Source organism: Nerophis lumbriciformis, linkage group LG11 (assembly GCF_033978685.3).
Source record: "Nerophis lumbriciformis linkage group LG11, RoL_Nlum_v2.1, whole genome shotgun sequence".
Taxonomy (NCBI): domain Eukaryota; kingdom Metazoa; phylum Chordata; class Actinopteri; order Syngnathiformes; family Syngnathidae; genus Nerophis; species Nerophis lumbriciformis.
This window is the reverse complement of record NC_084558.2, coordinates 51,048,350-51,061,127: the sequence shown is the minus strand read 5'-3', so window position 1 is coordinate 51,061,127 and position 12,778 is coordinate 51,048,350. Positions and strand designations below refer to the sequence as shown.

At 34.2% G+C, this 12,778-nt stretch overlaps 1 protein-coding gene across 2 annotated transcripts in view; it reads left to right on the top strand.

Moving 5' to 3' along the window:
- Positions 1 to 12,778, top strand: part of clip1b (CAP-GLY domain containing linker protein 1b) — a 97,433-nt gene that overhangs the window by 61,925 nt on the left and 22,730 nt on the right. For both annotated transcript variants that reach the window (XM_072914171.1, XM_061966308.1), the window contains 3 exons: positions 9,749 to 9,910; positions 9,972 to 10,067; positions 10,446 to 10,494. In XM_072914171.1, coding sequence (XP_072770272.1) covers positions 9,749 to 9,910; positions 9,972 to 10,067; positions 10,446 to 10,494 — 307 coding nt within the window. The remainder of the gene's footprint in view (positions 1 to 9,748; positions 9,911 to 9,971; positions 10,068 to 10,445; positions 10,495 to 12,778) is intronic.

Here is a 12,778-nt window from a genome sequence, read left to right as displayed (position 1 = left end):
CAAAAAAATCCACTTTTTCACCAGGAATTATTTGGTCATTTTTACAGTGCATTACTGTAAATGGGAAAACGGTAGCGCCGTTATTTTTACGGTAAAATAAAAAAGTTTCACTGTAAAATCTTTTGTCGTTTTTACAGTGCATTACTGTAAATGGAAAAACGGTACCACTGCTATTTTTTACCACTAAACTTAAACATTTTTTACTGTAAAATGTTTTTGCCATTGTTTTTACAGTGTATTACTGTAAATGGAAAAACGGTAGCACTGTTATTTTTACGCAAAAAATCCACTTTTTCACCAGGAATTATTTGGTCATTTTTACAGTGCATTACTGTAAATGGGAAAACGGTAGCGCTGTTATTTTTACGGTAAAATAAAAAAGTTTCACTGTAAAATCTTTTGTCGTTTTTACAGTGCATTACTGTAAATGGAAAAACGGTACCACTGCTATTTTTACACTAAACTTTAATTTTTTCACCGAAATCTTTTGTTCATTTTTACAGTTCATTACTGTAAATGGAAAAACGGTAGCACTGTTATTTCTACGGTAAAATTAAATGTTTTCACCGTGAAATCTTTTGTCGTTTTTACAGTGCATTACCGTAAATGGAAAAATGGTACCACTGCTATTTTTACGCTAAACTTACATTTTTTCACAGTAAAATTTTTAGCAATTGTTTTTACGGTGTATTACTGTCAATGGAAAAACGGTACCACTGCTATTTTTACGTTAAACTTTAATTTTTTCACAGTAAAATTTTTACCGTTAAATGGAAAAACGGTACCACTGCTATTTTTACACTAAACTTTAATTTTTTCACCAAAATTTTTTGTTCATTTTTACAGTTCATTACTGTAAATGGAAAAACGGTAGCACTGTTATTTCTACGGTAAAATTAAATGTTTTCACCGTGAAATCTTTTGTCGTTTTTACAGTGCATTACCGTAAATGGAAAAACGGTACCACTGCTATTTTTACACTAAACTTTAATTTTTTCACCGAAATTTTTTGTTCATTTTTACAGTTCATTACTGTAAATGGAAAAACGGTAGCACTGTTATTTCTACGGTAAAATTAAATGTTTTCACCGTGAAATCTTTTGTCGTTTTTACAGTGCATTACCGTAAATGGAAAAATGGTACCACTGCTATTTTTACGCTAAACTTACATTTTTTCACAGTAAAATTTTTAGCAATTGTTTTTACGGTGTATTACTGTCAATGGAAAAACGGTACCACTGCTATTTTTACGTTAAACTTTAATTTTTTCACAGTAACATTTTTAGCAATTGTTTTTACGGTGTATTACTGTCAATGGAAAAACGGTAGCACTGTCATTTTTTTGCAAAAAACCCACTTTTTCACCGTAAATTATTTGGTCATTTTTACAGTGCATTACTGTAAATGGAAAAACGGTAGCACTGTTATTTTTACGGTAAAATTAAATGTTTTCACCGTGAAATCTTTTGTCGTTTTTACAGTGCATTACCGTAAATGGAAAAATGGTACCACTGCTATTTTTACGCTAAACTTAAATTTTTTCACAGTAAAATTTTTAGCCATTGTTTTTACAGTGTATTACTGTCAATGGAAAAACGGTACCACTGCTATTTTTACGCTAAACTTAAATTTTTACCGAAAAAGTTTTAACCATTGTTTTTACAGTGTATTACTGTAAATGGAAAAACGGTAGCACTGTTATTTTTACGCAAAAAAAATCCACTTTTTCACCAGGAATTATTTGGTCATTTTTACAGTGCATTACTGTAAATGGAAAACGGTAGCACTGTTATTTTTTACGGTAAAATTAAAAATTTTCACCGAAATTTTTTGTTCATTTTTACAGTGCATTACTGTAAATGGAAAAACGGTAGCGCTGTTATTTTTACGGTAAAATAAAAAAATTTCACTGTAAAATCTTTTGTCGTTTTTACAGTGCATTACTGTAAATGGAAAAACGGTACCACTGCTATTTTTTACCACTAAACTTAAACATTTTTTACTGTAAAATGTTTTTGCCATTGTTTTTACAGTGTATTACTGTAAATGGAAAAACGGTAGCACTGTTATTTTTACGCAAAAAATCCACTTTTTCACCAGGAATTATTTGGTCATTTTTACAGTGCATTACTGTAAATGGGAAAACGGTAGCGCTGTTATTTTTACGGTAAAATAAAAAAGTTTCACTGTAAAATCTTTTGTCGTTTTTACAGTGCATTACTGTAAATGGAAAAACGGTACCACTGCTATTTTTACACTAAACTTTAATTTTTTCACCGAAATTTTTTGTTCATTTTTACAGTTCATTACTGTAAATGGAAAAACGGTAGCACTGTTATTTCTACGGTAAAATTAAATGTTTTCACCGTGAAATCTTTTGTCGTTTTTACAGTGCATTACCGTAAATGGAAAAATGGTACCACTGCTATTTTTACGCTAAACTTACATTTTTTCACAGTAACATTTTTAGCAATTGTTTTTACGGTGTATTACTGTCAATGGAAAAACGGTACCACTGCTATTTTTACGTTAAACTTTAATTTTTTCACAGTAAAATTTTTAGCAATTGTTTTTACGGTGTATTACTGTCAATGGAAAACGGTAGCACTGTTATTTTTTACGGTAAAATTAAAATTTTTCACCGAAATTTTTTGTTCATTTTTACAGTGCATTACTGTAAATGGGAAAACGGTAGCGCTGTTATTTTTACGGTAAAATAAAAAAATTTCACTGTAAAATCTTTTGTCGTTTTTACAGTGCATTACTGTAAATGGAATAACGGTACCACTGCTATTTTTACCACTAAACTTAAACATTTTTTACTGTAAAATGTTTTTGCCATTGTTTTTACAGTGTATTACTGTAAATGGAAAAACGGTAGCACTGTTATTTTTACGCAAAAAATCCACTTTTTCACCAGGAATTATTTGGTCATTTTTACAGTGCATTACTGTAAATGGAAAAACGGTAGCGCTGTTATTTTTACGGTAAAATAAAGTTTCACTGTAAAATCTTTTGTCGTTTTTACAGTGCATTACTGTAAATGGAAAAACGGTACCACTGCTATTTTTACACTAAACTTTAATTTTTTCACCGAAATTTTTTGTTCATTTTTACAGTTCATTACTGTAAATGGAAAAACGGTAGCACTGTTATTTCTACGGTAAAATTAAATGTTTTCACCGTGAAATCTTTTGTCGTTTTTACAGTGCATTACCGTAAATGGAAAAATGGTACCACTGCTATTTTTACGCTAAACTTACATTTTTTCACAGTAAAATTTTTAGCAATTGTTTTTACGGTGTATTACTGTCAATGGAAAAAAGGTACCACTGCTATTTTTACGTTAAACTTTAATTTTTTCACAGTAAAATTTTCAGCAATTGTTTTTACGGTGTATTACTGTCAATGGAAAACGGTAGCACTGTTATTTTTTACGGTAAAATTAAAATTTTTCACCGAAATTTTTTGTTCATTTTTACAGTGCATTACTGTAAATGGGAAAACGGTAGCGCTGTTATTTTTACGGTAAAATAAAAAAATTTCACTGTAAAATCTTTTGTCGTTTTTACAGTGCATTACTGTAAATGGAAAAACGGTACCACTGCTATTTTTACCACTAAACTTAAACATTTTTTTACTGTAAAATGTTTTTGCCATTGTTTTTACAGTGTATTACTGTAAATGGAAAAACGGTAGCACTGTTATTTTTACGCAAAAAATCCACTTTTTCACCAGGAATTATTTGGTCATTTTTACAGTGCATTACTGTAAATGGAAAAACGGTAGCGCTGTTATTTTTACGGTAAAATAAAGTTTCACTGTAAAATCTTTTGTCGTTTTTACAGTGCATTACTGTAAATGGAAAAACGGTACCACTGCTATTTTTACACTAAACTTTAATTTTTTCACCGAAATTTTTTGTTCATTTTTACAGTTCATTACTGTAAATGGAAAAACGGTAGCGCTGTTATTTTTACGGTAAAATAAAGTTTCACTGTAAAATCTTTTGTCGTTTTTACAGTGCATTACTGTAAATGGAAAAACGGTACCACTGCTATTTTTACACTAAACTTTAATTTTTTCACCGAAATTTTTTGTTCATTTTTACAGTTCATTACTGTAAATGGAAAAACGGTAGCACTGTTATTTCTACGGTAAAATTAAATGTTTTCACCGTGAAATCTTTTGTCGTTTTTACAGTGCATTACCGTAAATGGAAAAATGGTACCACTGCTATTTTTACGCTAAACTTACATTTTTTCACAGTAAAATTTTTAGCAATTGTTTTTACGGTGTATTACTGTCAATGGAAAACGGTAGCACTGTTATTTTTTACGGTAAAATTAAAATTTTTCACCGAAATTTTTTGTTCATTTTTATAGTGCATTACTGTAAATGGGAAAACGGTAGCGCTGTTATTTTTACGGTAAAATAAAAAAAAATTCACTGTAAAATCTTTTGTCGTTTTTACAGTGCATTACTGTAAATGGAAAAACGGTACCACTGCTATTTTTACCACTAAACTTAAACATTTTTTACTGTAAAATGTTTTTGCCATTGTTTTTACAGTGTATTACTGTAAATGGAAAAACGGTAGCACTGTTATTTTTACGCAAAAAAATCCACTTTTTCACCAGGAATTATTTGGTCATTTTTACAGTGCATTACTGTAAATGGAAAAACGGTAGCGCTGTTATTTTTACGGTAAAATAAAAAAGTTTCACTGTAAAATCTTTTGTCGTTTTTACAGTGCATTACTGTAAATGGAAAAACGGTAGCACTGCTATTTTTACACTAAACTTTAATTTTTTCACCGAAATTTTTTGTTCATTTTTACAGTTCATTACTGTAAATGGGAAAACAGTAGCGCTGTTATTTTTACGGTAAAATAAAAAAGTTTCACTGTAAAATCTTTTGTCGTTTTTACAGTGCATTACTGTAAATGGAAAAACGGTACCACTGCTATTTTTACACTAAACTTTAATTTTTTCACCGAAATTTTTTGTTCATTTTTACAGTTCATTACTGTAAATGGAAAAACGGTAGCACTGTTATTTCTACGGTAAAATTAAATGTTTTCACCGTGAAATCTTTTGTCGTTTTTACAGTGCATTACCGTAAATGGAAAAATGGTACCACTGCTATTTTTACGCTAAACGTACATTTTTTCACAGTAAAATTTTTAGCCATTGTTTTTACAGTGTATTACTGTCAATGGAAAAACGGTAGCACTGTTATTTTTACGCAAAAATTCCAGTTTTTCACCGTACATTTTTTGGTCATTTTTACAGTGCATTACTGTAAATGGAAAAACGGTACCACTGCTATTTTTACGCTAAACTTAAATTTTTACCGAAAAAGTTTTAACCATTGTTTTTACAGTGTATTACTGTAAATGGAAAAACGGTAGCACTGTTATTTTTACGCAAAAAATCCACTTTTTCACCAGGAATTATTTGGTCATTTTTACAGTGCATTACTGTAAATGGAAAACGGTAGCACTGTTATTTTTTACGGTAAAATTAAAAATTTTCACCGAAATTTTTTGTTCATTTTTACAGTGCATTACTGTAAATGGGAAAACGGTAGCGCTGTTATTTTTACGGTAAAATAAAAAAATTTCACTGTAAAATCTTTTGTCGTTTTTACAGTTCATTACTGTAAATGGAAAAACGGTATGACTGTTATTTTTACGCAAAAATTCCAGTTTTTCACCGTACATTTTTTTGTCATTTTTACAGTGAATGAAAAATGGAAAAACGGTAGCATTGTTATTTTTACGGTAAAATTAAAACATTTTCACTGTAAAATCTTTTGTTTTTATAGTTCATTACTGTAAATGGAAAAACGGTACCACTGCTATTTTTACGCTAAACTTAAATTTTTACCGAAAAAGTTTTAACCATTGTTTTTACAGTGTATTACTGTAAATGGAAAAACGGTAGCACTGTTATTTTTACGCAAAAAATCCACTTTTTCACCAGGAATTATTTGGTCATTTTTACAGTGCAATACTGTAAATGGAAAAACGGTAGCACTGTTATTTTTTACGGTAAAATTAAAATTTTTCACCGACATTTTTTTTCATTTTTACAGTGCATTACTGTAAATGGGAAAACGGTAGCGCTGTTATTTTTACGGTAAAATAAAAAAATTTCACTGTAAAATCTTTTGTCGTTTTTACAGTGCATTACCGTAAATGGAAAAACGGTACCACTGCTATTTTTACCACTAAACTTAAACATTTTTTACTGTAAAATGTTTTTGCCATTGTTTTTACAGTGTATTACTGTAAATGGAAAAACGGTAGCACTGTTATTTTTACGCAAAAAATCCACTTTTTCACCAGGAATTATTTGGTCATTTTTACAGTGCATTACTGTAAATGGAAAAACGGTAGCGCTGTTATTTTTACGGTAAAATAAAAAAGTTTCACTGTAAAATCTTTTGTCGTTTTTACAGTGCATTACTGTAAATGGAAAAACGGTACCACTGCTATTTTTACACTAAACTTTAATTTTTTCACCGAAATTTTTTGTTCATTTTTACAGTTCATTACTGTAAATGGAAAAACGGTAGCACTGTTATTTCTACGGTAAAATTAAATGTTTTCACCGTGAAATCTTTTGTCGTTTTTACAGTGCATTACCGTAAATGGAAAAATGGTACCACTGCTATTTTTACGCTAAACTTAAATTTTTTCACAGTAAAATTTTTAGCAATTGTTTTTACGGTGTATTACTGTCAATGGAAAAACGGTACCACTGCTATTTTTACGTTAAACTTTAATTTTTTCACAGTAAAATTTTTAGCAATTGTTTTTACGGTGTATTACTGTCAATGGAAAAACGGTAGCACTGTCATTTTTTTGCAAAAAACCCACTTTTTCACCGTAAATTATTTGGTCATTTTTACAGTGCATTACTGTAAATGGAAAAACGGTAGCACTGTTATTTTTACGGTAAAATTAAATGTTTTCACCGTAAAATCTTTTGTCGTTTTTACAGTGCATTACCGTAAATGGAAAAATGGTACCACTGCTATTTTTACACTAAACTTTAATTTTTTCACCGAAATTTTTTGTTCATTTTTACAGTTCATTACTGTAAATGGAAAAACGGTAGCACTGTTATTTCTACGGTAAAATTAAATGTTTTCACCGTGAAATCTTTTGTCGTTTTTACAGTGCATTACCGTAAATGGAAAAATGGTACCACTGCTATTTTTACGCTAAACTTACATTTTTTCACAGTAAAATTTTTAGCCATTGTTTTTACGGTGTATTACTGTCAATGGAAAAACGGTACCACTGCTATTTTTACGTTAAACTTTAATTTTTTCACAGTAACATTTTTAGCAATTGTTTTTACGGTGTATTACTGTCAATGGAAAAAACGGTAGCACTGTCATTTTTTTGCAAAAAACCCACTTTTTCACCGTAAATTATTTGTTCATTTTTACAGTGCATTACTGTAAATGTAAAAACAGTAGCAGTGTTATTTCTACGGTAAAATTAAATGTTTTCACCGTAAAATCTTTTGTCGTTTTTACAGTGCATTACTGTAAATTGAAAAATGGTACCACTGCTATTTTTACGCTAAACTTTAATTTTTTCACCGAAATTTTTTGTTCATTTTTACAGTTCATTACTGTAAATGGAAAAACGGTAGCACTGTTATTTCTACGGTAAAATTAAATGTTTTCACCGTGAAATCTTTTGTCGTTTTTACAGTGCATTACCGTAAATGGAAAAATGGTACCACTGCTATTTTTACGCTAAACTTACATTTTTTCACAGTAACATTTTTAGCAATTGTTTTTACGGTGTTTTACTGTCAATGGAAAAACGGTACCACTGCTATTTTTACGTTAAACTTTAATTTTTTTTCACAGTAACATTTTTAGCAATTGTTTTTACGGTGTATTACTGTCAATGGAAAAACGGTAGCACTGTCATTTTTTTGCAAAAAACCCACTTTTTCACCGTAAATTATTTGGTCATTTTTACAGTGCATTACTGTAAATGGAAAAACGGTAGCACTGTTATTTTTACGGTAAAATTAAATGTTTTCACCGTAAAATCTTTTGTCGTTTTTACAGTGCATTACCGTAAATGGAAAAATGGTACCACTGCTATTTTTACACTAAACTTTAATTTTTTCACCGAAATTTTTTGTTCATTTTTACAGTTCATTACTGTAAATGGAAAAACGGTAGCACTGTTATTTCTACGGTAAAATTAAATGTTTTCACTGTAAAATCTTTTGTCGTTTTTACAGTGCATTACTGTAAATGGAAAAACGGTAGCACTGCTATTTTTACACTAAACTTTAATTTTTTTCACCGAAATTTTTTGTTCATTTTTACAGTTCATTACTGTAAATGGAAAAACGGTAGCACTGTTATTCCTACGGTAAAATTAAATGTTTTCACCGTGAAATCTTTTGTCGTTTTTATAGTGCATTACCGTAAATGGAAAAACGGTACCACTGCTATTTTTACCACTAAACTTAAACATTTTTTACTGTAAAATGTTTTTGCCATTGTTTTTACAGTGTATTACTGTAAATGGAAAAACGGTAGCACTGTTATTTTTACGCAAAAAATCCACTTTTTCACCAGGAATTATTTGTTCATTTTTACAGTGCATTACTGTAAATGGAAAAACGGTAGCGCTGTTATTTTTACGGTAAAATAAAAAAGTTTCACTGTAAAATCTTTTGTCGTTTTTACAGTGCATTACTGTAAATGGAAAAACGGTAGCACTGTTATTTCTACGGTAAAATTAAATGTTTTCACAGTGAAATCTTTTGTCGTTTTTACAGTGCATTACCGTAAATGGAAAAATGGTACCACTGCTATTTTTACGCTAAACTTTTTGTTCATTTTACAGTTCATTACGGTAAATGGAAAAACGGTAGCACTGTTATTTCTACGGTAAAATTAAATGTTTTCACCGTGAAATCTTTTGTCGTTTTTACAGTGCATTACCGTAAATGGAAAAATGGTACCACTGCTATTTTTACGCTAAACTTAAATTTTTTCACAGTAAAATTTTTAGCCATTGTTTTTACAGTGTATTACTGTCAATGGAAAAACGGTAGCACTGTTATTTTTACGCAAAAATTCCAGTTTTTCACCGTAAATTTTTTGGTCATTTTTACAGTGCATTACTGTAAATGGAAAAACGGTAGCGCTGTTATTTTTACGGTAAAATAAAAAAGTTTCACTGTAAAATCTTTTGTCGTTTTTACAGTGCATTACTGTAAATGGAAAAATGGTACCACTGCTATTTTTACGCTAAACTTACATTTTTTCACAGTAAAATTTTTAGCAATTGTTTTTACGGCGTATTACTGTCAATGGAAAAACGGTAGCACTGTTATTTTTACGGTAAAATAAAAAAATTTCACTGTAAAATCTTTTGTCGTTTTTACAGTGCATTACTGTAAATGGAAAAATGGTACCACTGCTATTTTTACGCTAAACTTAAATTTTTTCACAGTAAAATTTTTAGCCATTGTTTTTACAGTGTATTACTGTCAATGGAAAAACGGTAGCACTGTTATTTTTACGCTAAAATTCCAGTTTTTAACTGTAAAATCAACTTTTTTTTTACAGTTTGTCCAATGAGCTACATGATTGTTCACCACAAGCTGCTACCCTCGTTGTTGTTTGCCAATTTCGGGTCCGAGCCGGCGGCGGCTAACGCTGAAGGCAATGCTAACGACTATGAATCATGCAGGTGGCCACGGTGTCGGAGCGCTCGCGCATCATGGAGCTGGAGCGGGAGGCGGCCGACCTCCAGCTGCGACTGCGGGCGTCCCGGCAGAAGGAGGACGCCGTGTCTCTGTCGGAGCGTCAGATGAGCGGCCTGAGGGCCGAGGCGCAGTCCCAGGAGAAGAAGGTGAGGAGGCGCTCGCTCCGCTGGCCGAGGCCGTCAAGTACATCCTGGATGTCCTCCGCAGGTCAGCCAGCTGAGCGTGGACCTGGAGACCAAGGACAAGGAGCTGCGGTCTGTGCAGGAAGACAAGGAGTCTCTGCAGCAGCAAGTCAGCAGCCTGGTAAGAACTGAATAATTGACTGTGGCGTAAAGAGGAGAGAGATGATGTCATCAGAGCAAAGAGCAGGCGTGTGCATTGATGACATCGAGTCAAAGCAGCGTACCACTTCCTGCCACTGGGGGCAGCACATGTCAGCTCAGTCAAAGTGTAAGGATGTTGTTTGTTTACTTTCGTCTGCTGCCGTGCCAGAGAATTACAGCAACGCTTTTTGGATTTAATTAGCTGCCGCTCGTTAGCAAAGTGTCCTCGTTAGCAAAGTGTCCTCGTTAGCAAAGTGTCCTCGTTAGCAAAGTGTCCTCGTTAACAAAGTGTCCTCGTTAGCGGCGCTTCCTCCACAATCAAATGTTGATGCCTCTCTCTCGTCTCCTCGCGCTCAAGCTGGAGCAGGCCGGCCAGGACAGAACCAGGACGCTGAAGGCCACACAAGGTGAACATGCCAGATGTCACCTGTCGCCTCACCTGTCACAACACTTGACCTTCTATCTTACCTGCCACCTTATCTGCCACATTACTTATTAACTTTCTGTCTCACCTGTCACCTTACCTGTTGCCTCACCTGCCGCAACATTTACCTGCCACCTCACCTGTCACTTTACCTGCCACCTTAGCTGTCACCTTACGTGTCGCCTCACCTACCACATTTAACCTTTTGTCTCACCTGTCACCTCACCTGTCACATTACCTGCCACAACACCTATCTCATTTGCCACCTTACCTGTCACAACATTTATTAATTTTCAATCTCACCTGCCACCTTACCTGCCACCTCACCTGTCACCTTACCTGCCACAACACTTATTAACCTTCTATCTCACCTGTCAGATTACCTGTCGCCTCACTTGCCACAACACTTAACCTTCTATCTCACCTGCCGCCTTACCTGCCACCTTAGCTGTCGCCTCACTTGCCACAACACTTAACCTATCTTACCTGCCACCTTACCTGTCACTCAACACTTAACATTCTATCTCACCTGCCACCTTACCTGTCATCTTACCTGTCACACAACACTTTTAACATTGTATCTCACTTTACCTGTCACACAACACTTAACATTCTATCTCACCTGCCACCTTACCTGTCACACAACACTTTTAACATTCTATCTCACTTTACCTGTCACCTTACCTGTCACCTTACTTGTCACACAACACTTAACCTTCTATCTTACTTGCTACCTTACCTGTCACCTCACCTGCCACCTTAGCTGTCATCTCACTTGTCGCCTCACCTACCACAACATTTAACCTTTTGTCTCACCTGTCACCTTACCTGCCACCTCACCTGTCACCTTACCTGCTACAACACTTATTAACCTTCTATCTCACCTGTCAGATTACCTGTCGCCTCACTTGCCACAACACTTAACCTTCTATCTAACCTTCTATCTCACCTGCCGCCTTACCTGCCACCTTAGCTGTCACTTTACCTGTCGCCTCACTTGCCACAACACAACCTATCTTACCTGCCACCTTACCTGTCACTCAACACTTAACATTCTATCTCACCTGCCACCTTACCTGTCATCTTACCTGTCACACAACACTTGTAACATTCTATCTCACTTTACCTGTCACCTTACCTGTCATCTTACTTGTCACACAACACTTAACCTTCTATCTTACTTGCTACCTTACCTGCCACCTTACTTGTCACAACACTTAGCCTTGTATGTCACCTACCACCTTACCTGTCACCTTACCTGCCACCTTAGCTGTCATCTTACCTGTCGCCTCATCTACCACAACATTTAACCTTTTGTCTCACCTGTCACCTTACCTGCCACAACACTTATTAACCTTCTATCTCACCTGCCACCTTTCATGTCATCTTACCTGTCACACAACACTTTTAACATTGTATCTCACTTTACCTGTCACACAACACTTAACATTCTATCTCACCTGTCACCTTGCCTGTCACTCAACACTTAACATTCTATCTCACCTGCCACCTTACCTGTCACACAACACTTAACATTCTATCTCACTTTACCTGTCACCTTACCTGTCATCTTACTTGTCACACAACACTTAACCTTCTATCTTACTTGCTACCTTACCTGTCACCACCTGCCACCTTACTTGTCACAACACTTAACCTTGTATCTCACCTACCACCTTACCTGTCACCTTACCTGCCACCTTACCTGTCACCTTACCTGTCGCCTCACCTGCCACAACACTTAACCTATCTCATCTGCCACCTTACCTGTCATCTTACCTGTCACACAACACTTAACCTTCTATCTCACCTGCCACCTTACCTGTCATCTTACCTGTCACACAACACTTAACCTTCTATCTCACCTACCACCTTACCTGTCATCTTACTGGTCACACAACACTTAACATTCTATCTCACCTGTCACCTTACCTGTCATCTTACTGGTCACACAACACTTAACCTTCTATCTCACCTGCCACCTTACCTGTCATCTTACCTGTCACACAACACTTAACCTTCTATCTCACCTACCACCTTACCTGTCATCTTACTGGTCACACAACACTTAACATTCTATCTCACCTGTCACCTTACCTGTCATCTTACTGGTCACACAACACTTAACATTCTATCTCACCTGCCACCTTACCTGTCATCTTACCTGTCACACAACACTTAACATTCTATATCACCTGGCACCTTACCTGTCATCTTACCTGTCACACAACACTTAACATTCTATCTCACCTGCCACCTTACCTGTC